The sequence below is a fragment of the Balaenoptera borealis genome (genome assembly GCF_965194805.1).
Source record: "Balaenoptera borealis genome assembly, chromosome: 10".
NCBI lineage: Eukaryota > Metazoa > Chordata > Mammalia > Artiodactyla > Balaenopteridae > Balaenoptera > Balaenoptera borealis.
Genome location: NC_138874.1, coordinates 59,104,012 through 59,131,134, shown reverse-complemented (window position 1 = coordinate 59,131,134; position 27,123 = coordinate 59,104,012). Strand labels below are relative to the sequence as shown.

The window sequence follows — 27,123 nt, the reverse complement described above, 5'->3', positions numbered from 1 at the left end:
TACATCAATACATCTTACATATTTAAAGTATACAATTTGATAAGTTTTGATACATGTATATGCTCATCAAATCATTATACAATCAAGATAACGAACACACTCCTAAAAGCTCCCTCCTGTCTCTCTGTAATCTCTCCTTCCTGCCCTCCACCACACCCTGGCACATGCACAGGAAACCAATGATCTGCTTTCTGTCACTATAAATTGAATTCCCTATAATCTCAATATAAATGGAATGATACAGTATGTATTCATTTTTGTCTGGCTTCTTTCAATGAACACAATTATTCTGAGTTTCATCCAAACAATACTCTATTCCTTTTTTATTTCTGACTAGAATTCTAATGTATGCGTAAACAATCTGTTTAATGATTCACCTGTTGATAGACATTTAGATAACTTTCAGGTTCTAGCTATTAAAAACAAAAATCACCACGAACATTAGTGAACACGTCTTTGTATGGACACACGTTTTCACTTCTCTTGGGTAAATATCTAAGAATGAAATGGTTTTATCAAATAGATGTGTGTTTAACTTTTTAAACTGAAAATTCAGTGCAGCATTTTAACTCCTCATGAGAAGAAAGTTGTAGTTCCTCCATTATCTAGCCAACATTTGGTATGCTCTGTTTTAAAATTTTAGCCATTCTAACAACTGTGTGGTAGTACTTCACTGTATCTTTAATTTACATTTCCCTAATAATGAAAGAGACTGAGTACCTTTCCATGTGGTTATTTACCATCCATATATCTTTGGTGAATGTTCAAATCCCTTGCCCATTTTTTAATTGGGTTGTTTCTTTTCTGATTGAGTTTGGAGAGTTCATTATGTATTCTGACTGGTAGTCCTTTATCAGACATATGCTTTGCAAAGATTTTCTCCAAACCTGTGGTTTGTCCTTTAATTCTTATAACAGTGTCTTTCCAATAGTAAAAATTTTCATTTTGAAAAGGTCCAGCTTATCAAATTTTCTTTTATAGAACATACTCCTGGTGTTCTATATTTAAGAAATTCTGGTTTAAACCACAATCACAAAGATTTTCTCCTATATTATCATCCAGAAGTGTTATACTTTTAGGCTTGACATTTAGTTCTATCAGTTAATTTTGTATATGGTACAAAATACAGATCCAAATTCATTTTTATGCATGTTGATATCCAATTGTTCCAGCACGATTTGTTGAAAAGACAATCCTTTCTCCACTGAACTGCCTTGCACCTTTGTCAAAAATCAGTCATCCAGGGACTCCCCTAGTGGCACAGTGGTTAAGAATCCGCCTGCCAATGCAGGGGACACGGGTTCGAGCCCTGGTCCAGGAAGATCCCACATGCCGCGGAGCAACTAAGTCCTTGCGCCACAACTAATGAGCCTGAGCTCTAGAGCCTGCAAGCCACAACTACTGAGCCCGCGTGCCACAACTACTGAAGCCCGTGCTCCACAACGAGAAGCCATGGCAATAAGAAGCCCACGCACCGCAACGAAGAGTAGCCCCCGCTCGCTGCGACTAGAGAAAGCCCGCGTGCAGCAACGAAGACACAACGTAGCCAAAAATTAATTAATTAATTAATTTTTAAAAAATCAGTCATCCATTTCTGTGTGGGTCTATTTCTGGACTTTCTATTCTATGCCATCAACCTTTACACTGATATCACTGTTTTGATTACTGCAGCTTTATAATAATTCTAGAAATCAGGTAGTAGCTTTTTTTGTAGATTCCATCAGTTATTCTACATAAATGATCATGCCTTTTGGAAATAAAAACAGTTTATTCCTTCCTTTGCAACCTGGATGTCTTTTACTTCTTCTTGCCTGATTGTCCTAAACAGAATCTTCAGGACCACTGTATACATTTTGAAGTGGTCAGAGCGGACATCCTTGAATTGTTTCTGATCTTAAGGGAAAGCATGCAGACTTTCACCATTAGGAATTATGTTATTAGTAGGCTTTTCCCTAACCTAAATTTTATGAGGTTAAAGGAGTTCCCTTCTATTCTAAGAATGCTATAAGAAACTTTATCAGGAATAGATAGTAGTTTTGGCGAATGGTTTTTCTATCTATTGAGATGACTATGTGATTTTTCTTTCTTTAGTTTGTTAATAGAGTTAAGTGCTCTAATTACATTCCAAATGTTACACCTACTCTACATTCTTAGTACACTATTTAATTCTGAAAAAAGGGATAAATACAGTGATACTAGTATTAAGTATGTTTAAGTGATTTTCAATCTTCACTACCACTTTGTATTCAAAGTTGGTAAGACAATTATAGATAGCTAACAGAATGAAAACATATCAATCTTTATTAAAATAAAAAATATAGTTAAACAGAAGTTAGAAAGTAAAAAGTTAAAAGTTAGAGTAAAAAAAAAAAAGTTAGAGTAGAAGTTAGAGTCAGGAGTTAAAGTAGAAGGTTAACAGAACTTAAAAGTAGGGAAGCAGCAGATGGATGAATAGAGGCACTTCTAATTCTATATAATGAGGAGTCTAAGGATCCTATTGAAAGTTGATACAAGAAAAAATTTTAATGTGTGTATATTATATCATTTAAAAGTACAAGGTAACCAGAAGTAAAACCATTACCATAATTGTATGCAGGAGTGTTTCTGATTAGCAAAGTATATTTTAAAAATTTGTATCTGAATTTCTTAGGATAAGACACATTCTCCAGTTAGTCCTTGGTGCCTCAACCTATTTCCTATTATATTACAATAGGCCAAATTTACACATTTATAAATTCTTGCCTGATCCTTTGACACTTGAGTTTATACAGATAAAGAGTTATAGAGATAATCTCCAAGACATTAAAAAACAGAATGTGTTAAAAATGGTTATCCCCCAAAATCAGTTGTATTTCTATGTATTAGCAATGAACAATCCAAAAATGAAATTAAGAAAACAATTCCATTTACAGTAGCATCAAAAATAATGAAATACTTAGGATTAAATTTAACCAAGGAAATGCGAGACTTCTAAACTTAAAACTACTAAACACTGTTGAAACAACTTAAAGAAAGACATCTCCTGTTCATGAATTGGAAGACTTAATATTGTTAAAATGGCAATGCTTCTAAAACTGATCTACAGATTCAGTGCAATCCCATTCTAAATTCCAACTGCCTTTTTTACAGGAATGGACAAGTTGATCCTAAAATTAATATGGAATTGCAAGGAACTCTGAATAGCCAAAACAACCTTGAAAGACAACAAGTTGGAGGGCTCACACTTCCTGACTTCAAAACTTACTACAAACCTACAGTAACCAAAACAGCATGGTACTGGAATAAGGACAAGCATACAGACTTATGGAATAGAACCGAGAATCCAGAAATTAACCCAAACACCTATGGTCAACTGATTTTTAAGGGGGCCAAGACCACTCAATGGGGAAAAGAAAATGCTCTTCAACAAATGGTGTGGGGACAACTAGATTTCCACATGCAAAAAAATGAAGTGAACCCTTACCACACAACTGATACAAAAATTAACTCAAAATGGATCAAAGCCCTAAATTTAAGAGCTAAAACTAAAACTCCTAGAAGAAAACATAGGCATAAATCATTGTGACCTTAGATTTAGCAACAGATTTTCAGATATGACAGCAAAAGCACAGCAACAAAAGAAAAAATAAACTGGACTTCATCAAAATTTAAAACTTACACATTAAATGATACTCTCAAGAAAGTCAAAATAAACCACAGAATAGGAGAAAGTGTCTGCAAATCATAAATCTATTAAGGGTCTAGTATTAAGAGTATATAAAGAATTCTTACAACCACAACAAAAAACAATTTAAAAAATGGGTGAAGAACTTCAATACACATTTTTCCAAAAATATACAAATGGCCAATAAGCACATGAAAAGATGCTCAGCATCATTAGTAATTAGAAAAATGTAAATCAAAACCACAATATTACTTTACACCCACTAGGATGGCTATAATTTTATTTTTTCTCCTTTTTTTTTTTCTGGCCATGCCATGCGGCATGTGGGATCTTAGTTCCCCAACCAGCGATCGAACCTGTGACCCATGCAATGAAAGCAGTCTTAACCACTGGACCACCAGGGAAGTCCCAGGATGGCTATAATTTTAAAAAGGGAAAAGACCACGTTTTGGTGAGGATATGCTTCCTCAAAAAGCTAAACACAGAATTACCATCTGACTTAGCAATTCCACTCCAATATATATACGCAAAAGAAATGAAAATATATACCCATGCAAAAACTTGTACATGAACGTTCACAGCAGCTTTCTTCATAATAGACAAAAACCGAAACAATCCAAGTGTCCATCAACCAATGGCTCCACCAACTGATGAATGCATAAATGAACTGTGGTATATACAAACAATGGAGTATTATTCTGCCTTAAAAGGAATGAAGTACTGACACATGCTACAACATGGATAAGAGAGGGCAGGAAGAATATGTAGGACACAATTCAAACACCATGAATCTCCACTATTTCCCCCTAATAATAACTTCTGATGATACATGAAAGAGCACTGAAAAACATCATGTTAAGTAAAATAAGCCAGACACAAAAGGCCACATATTGTATGTCTCCACTTATATGAAATAAAATATCTAGAACAGGCAAATCCATGGAGACAGAAAACAGACTGGTAGCTCCCAGGAGATTGGGGAGAGGTGGGGAGGGCAGGTGGGAATACTGAAATGACCACTTAATGGCTACGAGTTTCTTTTTGGGGTGATGAAATGTCCTGGAGTTAGATAGTGGTGACGGTTGCACAACACTGCAAATGTCCTAGCAGTCACTGAATCATACACTCTAAAATAGTTTAAATTATGATTTAATTTTAAGTAAATTTTACCTCAATAATATTTTTTTAAAAGTGGTTGCCCCTGGGCATAGAACTTGGGGTGTTCAAGGGGAAGGGGATCTTAATTTCTCATTATTAAGTATTTTTTTAGTACTTTTTTTTTTCCTTGCACCAAATCATCACAGATAAATAAACACAAAATGATTTCTCAGCTAAATTAACAACATCAAAAGTTATTATTAGGGGGAAATAGTGGAGATTCATGGTGTTTGAATTAAGTCCTACATATTCTTCTTGCCCTCTCTAAACCTATTCCTTCTCCCATATGTTACGGCACCATTATAGATTTAGTTCATTGACAGTAATTTTAAAATGTGGAAATTAAATCATTAGGTAATTCACATACTTCTTCCTTGCAAAGAATAAAAAAATAAATTTCAAGTGAAAGTAGCAACAGGAATGAATAAATGTACCTAAGTTTTCCCAGGGAAAACTACGGTCAATTACTCAATAAATAATAATGGTGCACTTGCTATTATCAGATTTAAATTTCCTGAATTTTCCTCCAATTGAAGATGTTAAACAGTAAATTCAATTCCAAAATTTTCAGTTTTTCTTTAGATGTAAGTTTCACATAGTACATACAAAGAGCTTAATACTTACTTATCAAGGAAATCCTTATCCACCACAGCAGTGATGTCAAGAAGAGGATTTCCCAGTCCAAAGAGAATATTTTCACTAAAAAAACACAAAATACAAGCACAAGTTAGAAATACTTCTGAAAGTAAGGTGATGTGTAAAATGCACAAATATAAAAGTAAATATCTTCACTTTACCTTGGAAATAAACTTAACATACTAGTTTATTAAACCTCTGATTTGCCTATTACATGTAGGACAACATTTTAGAGGAAGCACAAAGCCATTTAGAAAGGAGAATGACTTTTAAATTGGATGAAATAAAACATAACAAAAGAAGAAACCAGATCATGTGATTTTTTTCCACAATATTTAACAGCTAATGACTAAAGCTAATTAAATTCAATTTTTTTTTAAGGTCTATCACAATAAAGTTTTATACTCAACAAACATGATAGATATTTAACTCTCTCTAGACAGTAAAATACTGAACTAATGAAAGTTTATCAGGGAGCATACAGCAAGTCCTGGAGGAATCCAGGCAACAGCCTTACCCTTGAAAAACTGAATGACTGGGGTGGGACCTTCACAATGGGTATCATAGATAGTGTAATTTTCAGTTACATTTAACAGACTTTGAGGGAGTCTGTTTTCCATAACTGATTACAATACGGCTCAAAACTGAGGGAAAGACAGAACTCCACCACAACTGATAACAACTGACAGCAAGAAATGGACCAGAGGCCATAGCTGGGTCAGCCTCAATTAGGGCCATTCTTCTAGTTTATGCAATAAAATTTGCCTCTGTGTAATTTCCCATTGGTATCTAGTTTGCTCAAGCTCTCTTCCAGTTGCCTCCAAACCAGTTACCATCCTCACCATTTGGAGATTATTAGTAATATCAATAGGACTGATACCCAAAAGTTTCTTTAGGAAAACGAGGTATAGCCTACAATTATAGTGTAAAATGATTTAGAAGACTGAATTACAGTCTCTTATTAAAATCACAGATTGGGCAACTATGGCTGAATATGCAATTAAGAGAAATTTGTCCCTTTTTCTATTTAAAGAAAGATGATGGGGGAGGGATAAAAGACAATGCATTTATTTATTCACACAGGCATTTGTAATCAAAATAACAGTCTAATATAAAAAGAAAATAAGTGCTTAGAAAATGAAGGATCAACAGGCAGATACAGTAAAACATGACCATCATTTCATTAGGGACTTCTCTGCCTGATTTGTGTATTATTAGTCAAACAAAAAAACTCTTAAAACTTGTTTATTTTTCTTTAAAAAAGCACAGGGGAGGGCTTCCCTGGTGGCGCAGTGGTTGGGAATCTGCCTGCCAATGCAGGGGACACGGGTTCGAGCCCTGGTCTGGGAAGATCCCACATGCCGCGGAGCAACTGGGCCCGTGAGCCACAACTACTGAGCCTGCGTGTCTGGAGCCTGTGCTCCGCAACAAGAGAGGCCACGATAGTGAGAGGCCCGCACACCGCGATGAAGAGTGGCCCCACTTGCCGCAACTAGAGAAAGCCCTCGCACAGAAACGAAGACCCAACACAGCCATAAATAAATAAATAAATAAAATTAAAAAAAAGAGTCCACAGCTCTGTCAAGTATCGGGCTGACTGCCACTTTAAAAGCACAGGGGAGATGCTTCGTTGTTTCTTTTTATTCACACTTTTTAAGTGTTCAGTTCAATATATACAGTAATGTAACCACCACCAAAATCAAAATATGAAACATTTCCATCATCACAAAAAAATATCCTCCTGTCCCCATGTCAGTCTCTCCACCCCCAACTGGTCCCCTCTTGGTTCTAAGAAATGTAACTGTGATACTTCTTTTTAAGAAGTCAGTCCTTTGCACATCTCCTGCATTCTCAAAATAGTTCATTACACTCTACTTGAAAATTTATTAAAAATAATATTACCAAATTAATTCAACCTCTCTGGGCCTATGGTTTCTACAAAGAATTATGGGGGAAAATGAGCACACTGAATCACAATAACCATGTTTAAACTCATTCCTAAACTTATTTGTCCAACAAAACCTTTGCTTATGAACAAAAATGGACAAGAATATGTAAAATGTGATTCAGAGCTCCGTGTGTAAAGGACAAAAGAGGAAGAACTTATACACTGACTACTGTTCCTCACTGCAAGAAGTACACAGCATGGGCCCTGATGAGAGATGCTGTTAAGTTGGAATTGTCCGGAGCCTGTGTGGAACCTGTTGCAGCAACAGTGGCTAAGGTAAGAGGTGGGGACAATAAAATTTAAAATAGCAGATAAAAGGTGTCTTCAAACAGTAAGTTAAGTAAAAACTATACAATTATTTCCAAAAGCAAATAAGTTTAAACAACTCACGTCGTTTTCCTCTTCATCACTGTACGTAAATGAGAAACTATTATATGATTTCATTCTAATATGACAAATTAACTTTGTTAAAAACACTTAATTCTTCAAAATGGCTAGTTTCCTAAATATAAATGAGTGTCCAGGCCAGTAAATGCTGTATCACCCTTCTTAAACAATAAAGATACTATTTAAGTAAGCATTTATTTTGAACTTGTCCTATTAGATGTGAACAAGATGGGGGCTGGTCTATGGCCAAAAACTATGACTAACCCACACTAGGATTATTATTTTGTTCCAAATGTTAGCAATGTCTTTTTCCTGGAATGGATGCTAGGGTGAAAGATTCTGAATGACTTTTTCTTTCTTTCTTTTTTTTTTTTGGTCAGTAATTTTGAAGTGTCTCATAATTCAGGCTCCATCCAACATAAACCTATACTATAATTATTATTTTGTTAGACAACCTACAAACACTATATACCGACATAGATATTACAGTAAAAGATCCTGAGAAAACTTTGTCTTGTTTATTGATATATTTATACTGATTAGCCCTCTGGTCAGCGAAAATATTTAGTTACATCTGGTGCCAGAATAAACACTATTGATGAGTGTCCTTAACTGTTACAGCAATCATCCCCTTTTTAAATTCAGAAACCTCAACTTCATATGTGATTCCTCTCTCTCCATCAATAAGCACCATTCTTAGTAGTAACTGCATCTTCTTGGTTTGTTCCAACAGTTCATCTACCAGGAACCCCACAATATCCGACTGGCGCTGCCTTTAACTAGGTGCTCTACAGACCTTGCCTAAATTCCTACACTGCTGCTATTTTTTTAGCCACAATAAATCCTGTACAATATCACCGAACTATATTATTTAAACAAATAATGATATTTTTCCACTTAAAAGTTATCCCCCTTACAACTATGTAGAGGATAAAATACAAAAGCCTTTTTTAACATAAAGGACATTGAGTCTAGCTGGAACCTACAATATTTCATCAAATCTGAGATGCCATGAATCATAAAATTCCAACTTCCCATGGAGATTGCAAGGCATAAATGCATCTAAGAGTTGTTAAAATGTGAAGAAATGTGCATATTACAACCACTGAAATACAGTGCCTCTCTAACTTTATCTCTCACCATTCTAACACATACATACAATCCATTTTCTAATCATAATACTTCACTGTACCCTGAAAGACTGACTGTAAGGTCCTTCCCCTATACTTCTGTGCCTAGCAAACGCCCATTCATCTTTTTAAAATTTCTCGTATGCCAGCTCTCTTAGAAAATCTTTTCTGCCCAACTCGTACCCAAGGGTTCCCATGTAAAAGTGTACAGGCTGTCCCCTGCACAACTTCAAAGGGTGCAGTTCACAATGTGAATGACAGCTCCTATAAACTAAGGCACTGCTGCCCACCTCCTAGGTTTACTCATTCCTCCTCCCTAGGTTCTGTTAAGTTCTTAGATGAACTTTTAATTGATTTTAAGGGTTGCTTTGTACTTTATCTCAATCAACTTATCTCAACATAAAAGGTAAAGTTTTTGTTTGTTTGTCTTTTTAATCTTAATTACATTTGTATTCTCAATGGCTGGCATATGATAATCACAAGGGCCTTGAGGGATTTTGCAATTCCAGATTCTGACTTCTATCAACAGACTGCTGCTTACCTCAGGCTCCCATAGATCAGGGCTGGGTCTAGAGTAAGGTTAAATTTTAAAGGTACTTACGTCAAAGGTCAAATAATAGAACACTAATTCAAAATAGGTTGTAATAGAGTTCCCTGATGGCCTAGTGGCTAGGATTCCAGGCCTTCACTGCCGTGGCCCGGGTTCAATCCCTGGTCAGGGAACTGAGATCCCACAAGCTGCGCAGCACGGCCAAAAAGAAAGCAACAGCAACAACAACAAAAAAAATAGGTTGTGATAAGTTAAAAATGAATATTGCACTTCCTAAAGCAATCACCAAATGAGAACACAACAAGGTATAGCTAAAAAACCCAATAAACAACATAAAATGAAAAATTAAAATATAGTCAATTTAGAAAAAAAAGCATTAAAGACATAATAACACACAGGATAAATGGAAAACAAAAGATGGTATACTTAAACCCAACCATATTAGTAGTCACACTAAATGTAAATGGATAAACATTGCAATTGAAAAATAAAGACTGTCACACTGGATTTTTTAAAAATGCCATTTACTAGAGATACATTTTAAATATAAAGACAGAGAGAGTTTAAAAACAAAAAGGTTGGATAAGAAGACATACCATGCAAACACTAATCATAAAAAACCTACAGTGGCTATAATTAATATCAAACAAGGCAGACATCACCAGATATAAAAGGATTTCATAAAAATAAGCAGGTCAATTCACCAAGAAACAAAATAAATGCCTTCAAAATACTTGGGAAGAAAAAAAGAAAACCTGAGAGAAACACAAGAAATAGACAAATTCAGTCTTAGTTAATTGTAACACCCCTCTTTTAGTAGTTAGTAAAACAAACAACACAAAAATAAGGTACGGAATCACACTACTGGATATTTATCCTAGAGAAATGAAAACTTAAGTTTACACAGAAATGTGTACACAAATGTTCATAAGAGCTTTACTGATAATAGTAAAAAATTGGAAACAACCCAAATGTCCTTCAATAGGTAACTAGGTAAACAAACTGTGGTACACCCATACAATGGACTAATATTCAGCATTAAAAAGGAATGAACTATGATACAACTTGGATGGATCTCAAAGGCACTGTAGTGAGGGAAAATAAAAGCCTTATCTATGTGTTACCTACTGTAAAATTCTATTTATATACCACTCTCAAAATGACAAAATTACATTGACTGAGAACGGATCAGGAGTTGACAACTGTTAAGGCTGGGGGGGAGGGTGTGACCATATACGGATAACACAAAGGAGTTTCTTTGTGGTGACAGAACAGTTTAATACCCTAATTGTGTTAATCTGGAATCTGGACATGATAAAATTTCGAGGAACTACACACCACCACCATGTCAATAAAAGACAGCGTATGCAAATGCTGGTGATATTCTAATAACATCTATAGTCAACTTAATAGTACTAAACCAACATCAATTTCCTCGTTTTGGTAAGATACTGTGGTTATGTAAGATTTATAATTGGGGGAAGTTGGGTGAAGAGTGCATAGGAACTCTCTGTACTCTTTTTGCAACTTCTTGTCTTTCAAAATTAAACAAAAAAAAGAAACTTGTATTTTAAAAGAAAGAAAAAGTAATATTTTTAAATGTTTAAGAAACAATTAGGGTGATAACATCAGGAATGGCAGAATAAGGGCCTCCAAAACTCCTCTCTTCCATAAAAGCAACAAGAACACTAGCAAAAAAAGTCAAAAGCAACACTTTCAGAACTCCACATATTAACCAAAGGCTTGCAACACCTGAGGAACATTTATTCAAGGGGAAAAAAAAGGCTGAATCTCAGTAAAAACAGCAAGCTTTGTGGCATTTTAACTTGCCCTATTCCCATCCCCCCTCCCCAGCTCCAAGGCAGCCTTAAAAGCAACAGCCCCAAAACACAGTGGAAACCAGGGGCCTACCAGCCACTGGATGAGCTGGAACAGAACTGGAGCTCTTTCAAAGCCCCATTTTCAGAAAAGTGCTATTATTTGAGCTTACTGGCAGTTACCCGAAAAACTCCTACTCCAAGACTTCTCATTACTTGACCTGACTCAGAGTTTCCCCAGTACTAACAGCCTTTTCCCCCGGGGCATTTGTCAAAAACAATCAGCTGCAATTGTTTAACACCCCAGCCATCTGAAGCAGTTGTGGCAAACAAGCAGCTAACCAAAAAAACTTAAAAGGAAAAGTGGGGCATGAGATATCCATAAGGGGTTTTGAAAAGTTCTGAATATTCCTGAGAATCTAGGAGACCATGTATTATACATATGCCCTGGCCTGTGGGCATGCTCAAGAAAGACCTGAAAAGGTACTAAGCAATCATCTCTGAGCATGAGGCTCTGCACAAGCAGGAAATAGAGGCTATGGCAGCATTGTAAGCCTGGCTGGGCACTGATGGTATGCCTCATCAAGCACATACAGCCTCTCAGCAGATACTGCTAGACAAAAACAAGTATTGGCAAGAACGCAGAAAAACTGGAATCCACATTGCTGGTGGAGACATAAAATGATGCTGCCAGCTTGGCAAAAAAGTTTGGCAATTCTTCAAAAATATAAACATAAAGTTACCATATGACCCAGCAATTCCACTCCTAAGTGCAAAAACTTGGACATGAATGTTTATAGCAGCATTATTCATAACAGCCAAAAAATGGAAATAAAAATATCAATCAACTGATGGATAAACAAAATGTGGTCTATACATACAATGGAATATTATTCAGCCATAACAAGGAATAAAATACTGATACATGTAACAACATAGATGAACTTTGAAAACATTATACTCAGTGAAGGAAGCCAGGCACAAAAGCCCAAATATATGATTCCACTTATGAAATGTCCAGAATATGGCAAATTCACAGAGACAAGGTAGATTAGTGGTTACCAGGGGATGGGCAGGGGAAATGGAGAGTAACTGCTAATAGGTATGAGGCTTCATTTGGGGATGATGAAAAAGTTCTGAAATTAGATAGTAGTGATGGGAGGCAAAACCCTGAATATCCTAAAAACCACTGAGCTGTACAGTTTTAAATGGTGCATTTTATGGCATGTGAATTATATCACAATTTAATAATTAATAATAATTAGTTAATAACTAAGTAAATAAAACAATTAAACTAATTGGTATTTATAGAACAATACACCCAACAACTGCAATATTCATTTCCTGAAGAAACGATGTGTAAAACAACTACACTGAAAACCTCAAAATATTGCTGAGTGAAATTAAAGACTTTAAAAACACATGTAGGGCTTCCCTGGTGGCACAGTGGTTAAGAATCCACCTGCCAACGCAGGGGGCACGGGTTCAAGCCCTGGTCCAGGAAGATCCCACATGCCACAGAGCAACTAAGCCCATGCACCACAACTACTGAGCCTGTGCTCTAGAGCCCGTGAGCCACAACTACTGAAGCCCGCGTGCCTAGAGCCCGTGCTCCCCAACAAGAGAAGCCACCGCAATGAGAAGCCCGCGCGCCGCAACGAAGAGAACCCCCGCTCGCCGCAACAAGAGAAGGCCTGCATGCAGCAACGAAGACCCAACACAGTCAAAAATAAATAAATTTAAAAAAAAACACACATGTAACATTCATCAAAACAGACCATAGATGAGACTATAAAACTCATCTCAATAGATATCAAAGGACTGAAACTTAACACTATGTTCTCTCTTGATACATATAATACAGATATATGCTTATAATGTGTAAACAATATATTCTCCAAATATCATGGAATTAAATAGAAAATCAATTTTTAAAAACTTAAAAATCCCCAAATATTTAGAAATTAAACAGTAAACTTCTAAATGACCTGTGGATGACAGAAATCACACTAGAAATTAGAAAATCATTTGAACCGAACACACATATCAAAATTTGTATCATGTAGTTAAAAAAGTACTGAGGGGAACATTTTATATATGAAATGCACATGTTAGAAAACAAGAAAGGTTTAAAATCAATGGTCTAAACTTCTAACTCAAAACAAAATGGAAAAAGAGAAAATTAAATCCAAAAGAGTAGAAGCCAGAAAATAAAAATATGACAGCAAAAATTAATGAAATCAATTAAATAAATGAATGAATGAATGAAATAGAAAACTATTACAAAAATTCAAGTTCAGGGGCTTCCCTGGTGGCACAGTGGTTGAGAATCTGCCTGCCAATGCAGGGGACACAGGTTTGAGCCCTGGTCTGGGAAGATCCCACATGCCGCGGAGCAACTGGGCCCGTGAGCCACAACTACTGAGCCTGCGCGTCTGGAGCCTGTGCTCCGCAACAAGAGAGGCCGTGATAGTGAGAGGCCCGCGCACCGCGATGAAGAGTGGCCCCTGCTCGCCGCAACTAGAGAAAGCCCTCGCACAGAAACGAAGACCCAACACAGCTAAAAATAAATAAATTAATTAAAAAAAAAAAATAGAAGTTCAACAAAACCCAAATCTGGGCTTTTGAAAAGATTAATACGTTTGATAAATCCCTAACAAGAATGATCCCAAAAAGTTAAAAAAAAAAAAAAAAGGCGTGGGAGGAGTACTAATACCAGGAATGAAAAAGGGGACATAAAACAGTTCCTACAGGCAGTAACAGTATACTATAAACAACTTTTTAACAATCCAACAATTCAGAATAAATTTCTTTAAAAATGCAACTTACCAAAACTGACACAGGAAAAAATGTTAAATCTGAACACTCATTTATCATTTCTTTAATAAGAAATTGAAATCTGTAATTTAAAACCTTTCACCCCTTCATCCAAAATATATTCCAGGCCCAGGTGGCTTCCCTGCTGAATTCTATCAAAAATTTAAAGAAACAGTACCAAGCTTACAAAGCTACAATAATTAAGAAAGTGTGGTATTGGTGTAACAATATACAAATAGGTCAACAGATCAGAATAGTGAGTCCAGGAAAGTCCTACATCTATCTAATCTACTGACTGAGAATCCTTTTGAGGAAACCCTTACACCATAGCAAAAAATCAGCTTAAGATGGATCTTAGACCTAAATGTGAAGGTTGAAACTACAAGGCTTCCAGAAGAAAACATAAGAGAATAGTTTCACAACCTTGGGATAGAAGAAGGAAAGATTTCTAAGAACCCAAAAAGTAATATACATAAAATAAAATAAATCAATGAATTCAATTTCAAATTTTAAAACTTCTGCTCCCAAAAGACACTGTTACGAAAATGAAAAGACCTGGCTCAGGGAGAAAATATTTGCTACATAGGAAGGTATGTATGTTTGTTTGTAATATCTAACAAATAACTTGTATCTGAAGTATTGAAAGAATTACAAATCAGCAACAAAAAGACAGCTTATACTTACAAATACCATATTTACAAATATGGGTAAGACTTGAACTGGCAGTTCAAAAGAAAAGATAGGGCTTCCCTGGTGGCGCAGTGGTTGAGAATCTGCCTGCCAATGCAGAGGACACGGGTTCGAGCCCTGGTCTGGGAAGATCCCACATGCCGCGGAGCGACTAGGCCCGTGAGCCACAATTGCTGAGCCTGTGCGTCTGGAGCCTGTGCTCCGCAGCCAGAGAGGCTGCGATAGTGAGAGGCCCGCGCACTGCAATGAAGAGCGGCCCCCACTTGCCACAACCAGAGAAAGCCCTCGCACAGAAACGAAGACCCAACACAGCCATAAATAAATAAATAAAATTTTAAAAAAATAAAATAAAATAAAAATGAACTTTAAAAAAAAAAAAAGATAAGCAAATGGTCTATAATCACATTATTAGCAATCAATGAACTAAAACTACAATGAAATATAACTACACGCCCATCAGAATGGCTAAAATCAAAAATGCCAAACATTGTCAAGAAAGTGGAGTAACTGGAACTCTTATAACACTGAATGTTTAATGTATTCTGTTTTCTATTTTAGAAAACAGTTCGGTGGTTTCTGAAGTTAAACATCCATCTACACTAGAACACAGCAATTCCACACCTGGGCATTTACCCACGTCCACACGAATGTTCATGGCAGCTTCATTTACAATAAGCAAACCCTGAAAACAAGCCAAAGTCCATCAACAGAATTGTTGCTATATCCATATAATGGGATCTTACTCAGCAGTGAAAAGGAACAAACTATTAACACACACATCAAAATGGATGAATATCAAAATTGTTATTGAACAACAGTAATCAGATAAAAGTAATCAGACTTATCGTATGATTCCATTTATATAAAGTTATAGAACATACAAAACTAATCTCTACTAATAGAAGCCAGAAAATGATTGCCTGGATGGTGCAGGGAATGAGATTGATTGAAAAGAGGCAGGAGGGACTTCCCTGGTGGTCCAGTGGGTAAGACTCCGGGTTCCCAATGCAGGGGGCCTGGGTTCGATCCCTGGTCAGGGAACTAGATCCCGCATGCGTGCCACAACTAAGAGTTCGCATGTAGCAACTAAGAAGTCGGCATGCTGCAACTAAGAAGCCCACATGCAGCAACTAAGACTGGGCGCAGCCAAAATAAATAAATACATAAATAAATAAATATTTTTTAAAAAAGAAAAGAGGCAGGAAAAAACTTTCTAGGAGATGAACATGTTTTGTAAGTTGATCTGGGTGGTGTTTTACACAAATACTTTTTTTCCCCCAAAATACAGTGAACTTAGGATCTATGATTTTACTATATATGAATTATATTGTTGGCATTTTTTAAAAAGTAAACAAACTAGGAAATTATCTGTGTCCCTTAGGCTATGTAAGGCCAGTCCTTCCATTTAAGCCTGTGCATACTGGCATGCCTTCTTGCAAACTCAAGGAAATAATCTCTTCCCTCTGTCCAGCATCATCTGTTTTTTCACTTTCTACTGTATCATTCTTTTCAGCATACAAATACGCTGAAACTTCTGCCCCTCCCTCCCAAAAAACCTCAAAGACACATATATCTCCAACTATTATTTCCCTGCTCCCCATTACAGTAAAAACACTTCTAAAAGATTGTGCTATTATATAGCAAGGTTCCCTAAACAAGATAAAATCATTAATTTAAAATTCAATTTTCAGGAGCACATGTGTGACATACTAATGACTAACAATTACATAGCAATTTGCAGCTTATAAAGCATTTTTATGTATGTTCTTGCCTTTAAATCCTCACAATAACCCTGTAGTGTAGGTATTGCTATTATCTGTTTAAGAGAAACAAAAGGTTCAGCAAAGTTCTATAACCTGCCAAAGGTCAGACAACAAATAAATGATACCTAACTTCAAATCATGTGCTTTCTTGTTCAATATACTACTCTGAGACAGTAAGAACTCTCAACACAATAAAAATGTCTGACCAATGCAAAATATCCAAATCTAGCCAAAATAAGCTAATATTCCATCACCTTATGGTCGTATTTCAAGTAACATTTAAACAACCAAAATCTACTACAACAAAATTATTATAGTGTGTAAGTAGGTAACTAGATAATTTATTATCCAAATGGGATACTTCTGAGAATAAAGGAAGAGCTATTAATAATTATGCCAGGATAAAAGGCATGATCCAGGACTGTCTTGGGCAAACTGGGACATATGGTCATCCTATTTATAAGCCAGCTATGCTATGTGAAAATAAGAATTCAGACTTACGTTTTATTACAGTATGTTTTAAAATAACGTTTTAAAACTGAGTAGGTATGAAGAGGTAAATAGGCATGATTGTTAACCAATGTTACAGGAAAGGGTTAACATTTAAACAGTCTAGACATTTTGGTTCCATTTCATCTTTGACAGTTCTGCTTAATATAGCAATACTGTGGCTGGAAAGATTTGGAATTAGAAAACCTTGTATGCTTTTTCAAACAAAGATGACCTATTTATAAATGAGTATTAACAGCTGACATTGCAGTTCTCCAAGGGAAGGATTCCTGCTTTAGTTCTTCAAAATATTTCATAAATGAAACAATTTCATTTTTCATTTTATTTTAAAAACTCATTAGCCTCACTAAGAAGTCTCATGGCATAAAAAAGTTCGTACAATAATATGAAATTTATAATTCTTAAGACACAAGTCCTGAAGTGAGTTTGAAAATTCTGTTTAAAGGTTCTAAAGATACCATTTAACAAAACAAGGCAGTTTCAGTCTTAGCCAGAATTTAGTCTCGATATGAATGTTCTCCATCTGAGTGGCTTGGCAGATCCTACTGGATGTACCTCAAAGTCTTGAGTGTTAGGAGAAAAATACCCCAGGACCCCACCCACAGCCCACATAAATTTCCCAATGTAGGCTTAACCCACAGAAGTGGTTACAGAATTATCATGTAGGGCAGTCATGTCAAGTCCCAGAATAGTCTTAAACCAAACCTGACTTGTCTGGGAAAGCCAAAGAATTGGGTTCCTCAGCTCTACAGCAAACACTCTCCCTGTCTCCATACCTCATTTTCCCAGTCTTCCCTGGCACAAACTCAAGCTGTAAGCAATGCCCAAAACCAGATGAGACATTCATGTCAGGAAGGCAATATTCACAGGAGTATTTTGAAATACTGTTGGCTCACTGAAAAGTGCATAATGTAGGAGTTAGGAGACCTAAATTCTCTCTTAAGCTCTATCACTGCCAAACTAGGATATATTACTTCACTTTGGGCCTCAAGGTCCAGTATAGAAAAAGAAAAAGAGTAAAATGGTGACTTCCCTGGTGGTGCAGTGGTTAAAAATCCACCTGCCAATGCAAGGGACAAGGGTTCAATCCCTGGTTGGGGAAGATCCCACATGCCGCTGAGCAACTAAGCCCGTGCACCACAACTACTGAGCCTGTGCTCTAGAGCCCGCGAGCCACAACTACTGAGCCTGCGTGCCCCAACTACTGAAGCCCACGTACCTAGAGCCCGTGTTCCGCAACAGGAGAAGCCACTGCACCACAACGAAGAATAGCCCCCGCTCGCCACAACTAGAGAAAAGCCCGTACACAGCAACTAAGAGCCAATGCAGCCAAAAATAAATAAAATTTAAAAAAAAAAAAAAATTAAGAGAAAAAAAAAAAAAAGAGTAAAATGCTCTCTAAGATTCTCTTCTAGTCCTGACATTCTACATTTTCCTATGTCTCCTGAATTTTAACTCAAGTGTCAACTTTCCTGTTGGGGCAATTAAAAATGTTTTATTATTTCTCACATGAAGACAAGCTGGAATCTGATATACATAATCTGATAATCGGCTTTACCGGATGTAAACTCTTCATTAGTAATGGTGTAGTAGAGTAGAATACAAATAATAGTAAAAGTCAAAGAGTCAAATTCTCCAGCCAAACTTATTCAAAGATTTTAAATTCTTTTGATTTAAATATTTAGGAATTCATAATAGTTGAATGCTACACTGGAAAGGGCACTAAACTAAGTATCTAGAGATCTGGGTTCTAGTTCAAGATATGCAACTACTTGTGTGAACCTGAACAAATCACAGTATCTCTTGGCTTCAGTTTCTTCAACTGTAAAATGAGGGAATTAGGTCAGTTCACTTCCTGTTTAAAAAATATAAGATTTAAACATTTATTTTCAGACGACACCATTCTCTAAGGGGACCAAATTGCTTTCAACAAGAAGAGAATACTCCATTTATAAAACGCCTTAAAATATAAGAACACTTTCATATCTAACCAGCAACGCTGTGGAATACATATTTGTATCACCATCACTGAGTATTCCATTAAACAAATGTCCAGAGAAGGAAAAAAGAGAAAAAGAAGATCAGTAACTCAGAAAAATACCCTCAATTAGAACCTAGGTATGTTGACCACTGGCCCTCACTTGTTTCCAATCCTATTGAGGTATTCTGTCGTAGTCATTGCGAGGAGTCACATATTACTATATTTAGCAGCAATTATTTTAAGTGTGGTATAAAAAACATTAGACACAAAGTCAGATTTTGATAGCTTGGTGACCTTGATCATTCTCCGCACCAGTATTAAAAGCAAGTAGGTAGTACCCATCCTTTCGGCTACCGTTAAACTGGGTACAAAATGGGTATATGCCTAACATCATAAACGTGAAAACTAAAGGTATGACAAAATTGCATTAAATGCAGTCCTCACTGGGAACCAGCTGCTATCTGTAAGATTACCAACCCATTTAAAACTGTCACCACATATATAGAGTTGCTTCAACTTCAGAAGTCTCCCTGCCTACTCCTAAACCTAAGTTATTAAGTTCCTTGGAGGACTACAGGAAAGCAAGAGAGTTACTATAGATGTCTCTCAGAATACTCTAAAATTTTTGTTCACAGAAGCAGCTTTTCCAGGAAATTTTAGTATGTTGTTTTTATAAAGGTATCATGCAGAGCACTATATCATGGGTATCTGGATTCAGTTCCTAACTCTGCCACTAACTTATTTTGCACAAGGCACTCAAGTCTTCTTGGTCTCAGTTTCCTCAGGTATAAATGTGGTAGCTGGGTTTAGATAATATCTAAAAATCTTTTTTTGAGTCATGTCACTATAGTTGAAGTCTATGTAAAATATAGACTAACATCTGAAGAAACAAGGATAAATGTAACTATTAGTAGTTATCTATCCTTCCACAAGTCAAATAAGGCTGGTATTAACCTTTAAATCAGTCTTTTTAAGACAACCACCATTCAACCTCTACGTTAAAAAATACATCCTACTGTCACTGGCCGAGCAGTAGAAGCTTTATATTTGGGTTTTTCTCCACTGAAGAGTAGCCAGGAATACGATGATGGATTAATATTGAGTCCACATAAGAAGTGGCCCTTAACATAGAAAGTATTTGACCCACACTCCTAATTAGTAGCCGGCTACAATGATGGGAGTTGGGAGTGGGAAGAGGGAGCACTGACTAGGTTTAACAGCATAATCCTAATTCATCATAAAATACTGTTAGCATTAAAAGCTAGACTTATATGTCCCAATACAATTTATTGTGAAATCTTTCCATGTTGACCTCCACACTTCAGTACCCCAATTCCTCCTTCTGCATAATGAGGTAAATACTCTTTGTGTTAATATAGAATTACGCCGTTTAAGAGAAACTGCATCCCAGTTCAGCACAGTTACGTATCTTACTTTAACTTCCCTGAGGGTCAGGTTCTCAAGTCATTTCTTAAACATTGTGTAGTCAAATTCACCACTGAGAAACCATTAAATCACCACGACTTAGGCTGCTGGAAGCTCACAGACCAAAATTTAACTAATTTTATTCTCTTCACATTTGTGCTGGGGTCTCCCTTTCTCTGGGACAATGAAGGCCAAGGTCTACTTTAAAAGAGGCAGTTCAGAACACTGAGTAAATAAGGCAATTTATCTCTTTTTATAAATAGTTTCATTAGCATAAGGCAAACATTCAGTCAATGCTACCTGCAGACATTGGACAGGGCCATTATCCTGTCGCCATTACCAAAAAAGAACCTTCCAAACTCTGGAAGAGCAACTGAAGGGAGCCTCTCTTTTATTGATCTCATTGTATACCTACTACCTCACGAAACCCATATTGCGTGTGACTCTCAGATAAAAGTAGGTAAACAGATGGTACCTGGGGAACCAGAGTACTAATTCCAGTCATAAGCAAACATTTTTGGGACACACAATTTCACAACTTGGTGGAAATCTACCTGCATCAAAGGGCCAACTTTGCAGGTCTGCACTGGGCCACCAACGAAGTTGTCAGAAGGAATGACACGCGGGCATGGACACGCCCGGTGCACGTCACACTTCCCCAGGCCTCGTGCTATCCCGGGGGAGGGAAAATAGCTACATTTTCACGAGAAACCCACTACGCTCACCAGCAAGCTTCAAACCCTGTAATCTGGGTAAGGGTCACCTCAGCGGTGCGGCTACTCGCAGGGCTCCGCCATGTGCCTCAGCCCCCAAAACTTCTGAGGAAGGCAGAAATGACCAAATGAAAAGTGCAGAGAGAGCCTCCAACATGAGGGGGACCGGTGGCACTGGGAGGCTCCAGAACACCCAAGAGAAGGGGCGACAGTTCTCCGACAGCCAGGAGGCTACTGCCCAGCAAGCGCGCAGTTTAGGCTGCCGCTCTGTCTCATTACCTGATGGCCGTCATGGCTTCACCTTCCTGCCCCACGCAACAGCGTTCGCGTCCGATGCTCTGCGTCCGCACGGGCGGCAGCAGCAGGTACCACAGCCACTGCTCCTGGGCTCAGGCACTCAGCGACAGGGAGCGCGTCCTCACACACCCCGCGCGCGGGCGGCCCCCGCTAAGCCGGCCGCACGCGCTGATTGGCCGAGCCCGGAAGGGGCGGGCGCTCTGCCCCGGGCCCGCGGCCCGAGACTAGCCGAGGCCGCCTCGGGCAACTGCAAGCCGCCCGCGCGTCTCGTGCAGGTTCGCCTGCGCGCGGGCTAGCGTGGTGGCTAGCGGGCGCGGTGGCCATCTTGAGTCCTGGTAACGGAGTTCCCCCCTACTCCTGGCTTACGGGGCACGAGGATGGGTGCCCGCCTCAAAAATGGCCGCCCCGAAAGGCAACCGGCTTGTCAGTCACATGGCCGTGTCTACCTTGGCCAGCCCAGGTCGCTTTAACAGGACTTGGGACAGGGACGGAGTCAGGGTAATCTTCGGGGATGGGGTTTAACAGCCTGAAAACCCATCTGCAGAAAAGCAGCAGCCGCCTGGGAAACCTCAGCCCGGGTAGAATCGATCGCGTGGCAACAGCAGCACATGTTTTAATTCGAACTCGCAGCCTTTTAAGAGTCAAATGCTGAGTCTTGTGGTCCCCAAACGTTTTTGAAATTCAGAAACACTTAAAACAGGCTCTTTAATACAGAAGTGTCCACGGTCTCACTATAAACCTGTGAATCAGAACCTGGAAAGGTGAGGCCCATACACTGGTATTTTTAGCAAGTTCCCGGGTGATCCAGGTACACGTGTAAAGTTTTAAAACCTCTGGGCCAAACTAGCCCACTCAGACTACCTGCTTGACACACTAATTGTCAGACTTCCTCACTTTTCTGAAAAGTACGAAGCGCTCTGAAGTAAGCATCTAATGCCATAGGGAAAAATTGGAAGAACCCTAACTCTTGGAGCTAGCCTTACAATTTAGTGGGGGTTAAAGGATTTAAGAAACTGATTCTGAACCACTAATAAAAAACAGGTAAGAGGCTTTCCTTGTGGTGCAGCAGTTAAGAATCCGCCTGCCAATGCAGGGGACACGGGTTCGATGTGACCATCAAAGACCCAACGCAGCCAAAAATAAATAAATAAGACAGGTAAATCAATTCCAACTACGGGAAGGACAGAATGGAGGATAATCAGTAAGCGCTTTATGACCTAAATAGTTTTTATTTATTCCCTGTGCAAATATTTATATAAACAGACCACAACCTCCAGTGGCATTCATTTACTAACCATTTGGATGGTGATCAAGTCCATAAGTGTGAAATCAGTTACATTAAAAACACAATCCAGGGCTTCCCTGGTGGCGCAGTGGTTAAGAATTCACCTGCCAATGCAGGACACATGGGTTCAAGCCCCCATGGGGGAAGATCTCACATGCTGCAGAGCAGCTAAACCCGTGAGCCACAGCTACTGAGCCTGTGTTCTAGAGCCTGCGAGCTGCAACTACTGGGCCTGCGTGCCACAACTACTTAAGTCCGCGCACCTAGAGCCACGCTCTGCAACAGGAGAAGCTACCACAATGGGAAGCCCCGTGCACCACAACAAAGAGTAACCCCCACTCGCTGCAACTAGAGAAAGCCCGCACAGCAACGAAGGCCCAACAAGCCAAAAATAAATAAATAATAAAGTAAATAAATTAAAAAAAAAACACAATCCAACATGTGATATTGAAGTGTGCATACTGTGACTGAAGGAACTGAATTTTTATTTAATTTTAATTAGCTTAAATTTTAAAACCAAAAGCAAGGTAAAATATTTTTCCATTAAACACAATTTTGTTTTCATTGCACTACATTTCACCTTTTAACTGTGAAAAATTTAGCATCCAAACTGAGACACTGTAAATATAAAATACATACTGAATTTTTCAAGACTTAGTACAAAAAAATTCAGAATATCTCAGTAATAAATTTTGTATTGATTATATGTTGAAATAATACTTAGCTACACTGGGTTAAATAAAATATATTAAGATTAAATTAAACTGTTTCTTTTTACTTTTTTAATGTGGCTACTAGAAATTTTTTAATTTATGTCTTGCATTATATTTCTACCTGACAGTGCTGTTCTACTAAGTTAGCCTTGCTTTTTTCTTACCTATCATTGCCCTGTGACAGAATAATTATGTTCACTAAATGAAATTAGTAGAGACCAATTTATACAAATCTGTCATTCCTTACTAACCATCTGAAACATCAAGTATTCCAAAAGATTTCAAGTTTCCTTCGAAAATGCGCTTTTTTTTTTAGCATTTTTCTCTTTAGTTTGGAAAATCCTACCTAAAATGAAGCCATGTACTATAAATCTGATGTGTTCAGTCCATGAGTAAAGGCTATCAAAAACAGAGCTATATAGGCTGATTGGGACTTTGACCAAATGTCCACAAGCAGAACTAGTCAATTGTTCCTCTGGATTAAACAAGATCTGAATCAAAGCAGCAGCAGAATAGCAATTTGAAGCAGGGGAGACACTGACTAATTCAAAGGTTTGCCTCCTCCTCTAATGGAAAATGTTAATAGATAACCCACAGGAACTAAAGTAAAACCAGGAATAATCCTTAGAACAAATTTCAAAACCTCCATGTAACTTTTAATATGGGATGGAGTATGATGCTTTTCAAACTTTAATATACATACACATCACTTGAGTGATCTTGTTAAAGTAAGGGTTTGATTCAGCGAGTCTCTACGGTCAAGATTTTGCATTCCTTTATGTTCCCAGATTTTGCCAATTGCTTCTGGTCCATGGGCCATGCTAAGTAGCAAGGCTGTAAAGGGAAGTAGCAAGATTGTAAAGATAGCAAGACAGAAGTGACTTGGAACCCCTGCTTGACTTCCTGCATGACCTTGGGCTGGTTCTTAACCTATGTGTCCCTCCGTTTACACATTACATTCTTTTCAGGGCATTGGGAAGATTAAAACTTAATTCTAGTAAAGTCTAATAGAGTCCTCAGCACATGACATGATTATTACTTCGTAGTTACCACACTTCTTAAAATTACATCTCTGGGAAGCATGATATGAAAGCTAACATGAACTCGGCCTTGTGAAAAATAAATGAACTTTTACTCATGCCTAACATAGTTTGTGGACTCCTATTTTTGATTTTTAACAAAAAACTAATTGTGGTACCAAAACAGCTAGATTTGAAACTTTGCTTTTTTAACAAATACAGTATATTCTATGTCATTAAGGGATGATAAAAGCCTGCAATATTCAAATATTCAATCAAATTAAAGCCATATCACATTCAAAGATTTTTTAAAAAGCTACTTATTTTTGAGAAGTGACACTTTGCATCTAACAATCAAAACTTTGATTTTTTTACTCATAATCAGTCAACACAACTTTCAAAAAGTGTATTACTTAAAATGTACTTAGGTAACAGTTCATTTCAGCAGGTACAGATACAAAAATGCTATTTCAGTAAACAGGGCTCATGTGTGATTGTTCTTTCAGAGTCAATCAGGTAGAGACAAAAGACATGTTTTTCCAAATAAAGACAGCGGCTTTTTTAATTCACAGCACGTTCCTTTCCTCAGCCTTTCATGCTTTTTTTCTCTTCCACCCAATTTTTCTCAAACACACACACACACACACACACACACACACACACAGTTAGCTACCGAGTAACCACTAAAAAACTCTTTCAATCAATTTTTTAAGCAATTTATTTCAATCCTATTCTTCACTTTAGGGAAAAGCAGTCAGTTTGAATTATTAACCTTCATTAACTTTCTTCTAATTCAAATAGTTGAATTAAGATCAGTGGGTCAGAATAGTTTGCTCTTGGAAAGATAGATAAGTAAATATTCTATCTACTTTACCTAATCGTGTGGTTAGTCTGCCACTAAAAGCACCTAGATAGCTAATCCCAAATAGTTAAACAAATATGTTTACGGATAGCATAACAAATATGTAGACTAACCTTTTCAAACAAATGCTTCCAAACCCAAAATAATAGCAAAGTTCTCTTCAAACACAACCAGTTTGTTGTTAAGCGTGCAATAAAACAAGTATTTTCATATATTAGTACATTTCTAGAAAGCTTTGTGGCAATATGTGTCACCAATTCCACTTTATAGGCAACTATCATAGATAAAATAGAACAAACATGAACAAAGATGTGTATACCTGGTTATTCATTTCACATTAATAGTAGCAAAAATTTATTATATCCCTAAATAAGCAAAAATAGAGTAATGGTTAAATAAATTACAAAAGAATGTTATGAAGCTACTATAAAATGTTTTCATAGACTTTTTAAGGACAGAGGAAAATGCTCATGATATAATCTTAAGTGAAAAAAGCAAAACAATCCAACAAAAGGAATGTAGAGTATAATCTTGACTATGTTAAAAAATATATATATGCCATATATACACAGAAAAAAGACTGGAAAGAAACACACCAAAATGTTATTACTGGATTCTCTGGATTCTCTGGAAAGTAGAATTATGTGTCGTTTTGACTTTATTATTTATATTGATCTACTTTATAAATTTTCTACTACATGTTGGTTTTATTAGCATAAAATTTTTGTATTATTAAATTTTAATGGCCTTTCTGAAATGGTTTAAAAATACAAAACTTATTCCTGCTCTTTTTTAAAACCTGTGTCTTTTTAAATCACAACCATCAAAACTACCCTTATTTTTAGAGGAATTAGGCTTACTTTATAAATGTCTCATCTTTTCATGTGTAAAGATTCTTTAAGACAGGAATAACAAAAATAAAATGTCTTTATGATTTTATTTAATTTTAAATCTTAACTTGACAAAAATTAAAAGCATAAGTACCACTTTTAGAGTTTTGCATAGCCTTTAAGAGGCCAGCTGTCACAAGATTGAATGTGGAATATCTTCCCTGCATGTTACTTAAAAATACATCTCCTCATTTCATATGAATGAAAATACTGGGACTTCCCTGGTGGCGCAGTGGTTAAGACTCCCAATGCAGGGAGCCAGGGTTTGATCCCTGGTCGGGGAACTAGATCTCACATGCATGCCACAGCTAAGAGTTCACATGCCGCAACTGGGGAGCCCACCTGCCACAACTAAGATCTGGTGCAACCAAGTAAATAAATATTTTTAAAACGAAAAGAAAATACTGACAAAATAAGATTTTAAAGCAATCTATACCATACTCCAAAAAGAGAAATTTCTTAAGACTTGTCTCCCTAAAATAATTAGTGCCACAGAGTAAAGTTCAGGAGCCGGGGAATAAAGAGATGGGAATTCTAATCCCAGGCCTACCAAAAAAATGTATGTCCTTTGACCATCAGTTTCCTTATCTGAAACGCCAGGTAGTTTGTTACAGGTGACATCTCAGGTCCCTTTCAGTTCTTAATGGACAGTGGAAGAAAAAAACTGTCCACTTGTAACAATACAAATTGGGTTGCTTTTTTAAGAGTTGATCAGTTTTAATGAAAATAAAACACATGCAATTTTACTTAGCTTTCATTATGGACAAAGTTATTCAAAGAAACATTGCTAAATGTATTACCCCAAAAAATATTATAAGAGGTTCACTATTTTTATTTCCTTTTAATTATTATCTGTAGATTCTTATGT

General features: G+C 37.1%; 1 protein-coding gene across 12 annotated transcripts in view; it reads right to left on the bottom strand.

The window, feature by feature from the left end:
- The window catches only part of ADK (adenosine kinase), a 499,862-nt gene that overhangs the window by 451,409 nt on the left and 21,330 nt on the right, over positions 1-27,123 (bottom strand). For 8 of the 12 annotated variants that reach the window (XR_014249407.1, XM_082408790.1, XM_082408793.1 and 5 more), the window contains exon 2: positions 5,447-5,521. Coding sequence is in view for 11 of the 12 variants with exons in the window: in XM_082408790.1 (XP_082264916.1) it covers positions 5,447-5,521 (75 nt within the window). In the remaining variant the exon portion in view is untranslated. Of the gene's footprint in view, positions 1-5,446; positions 5,522-21,468; positions 21,770-27,123 lie in introns of those variants that run through there. The other 4 variants (XM_082408791.1, XM_082408787.1, XM_082408795.1 and 1 more) reach the window with 4 other exon arrangements.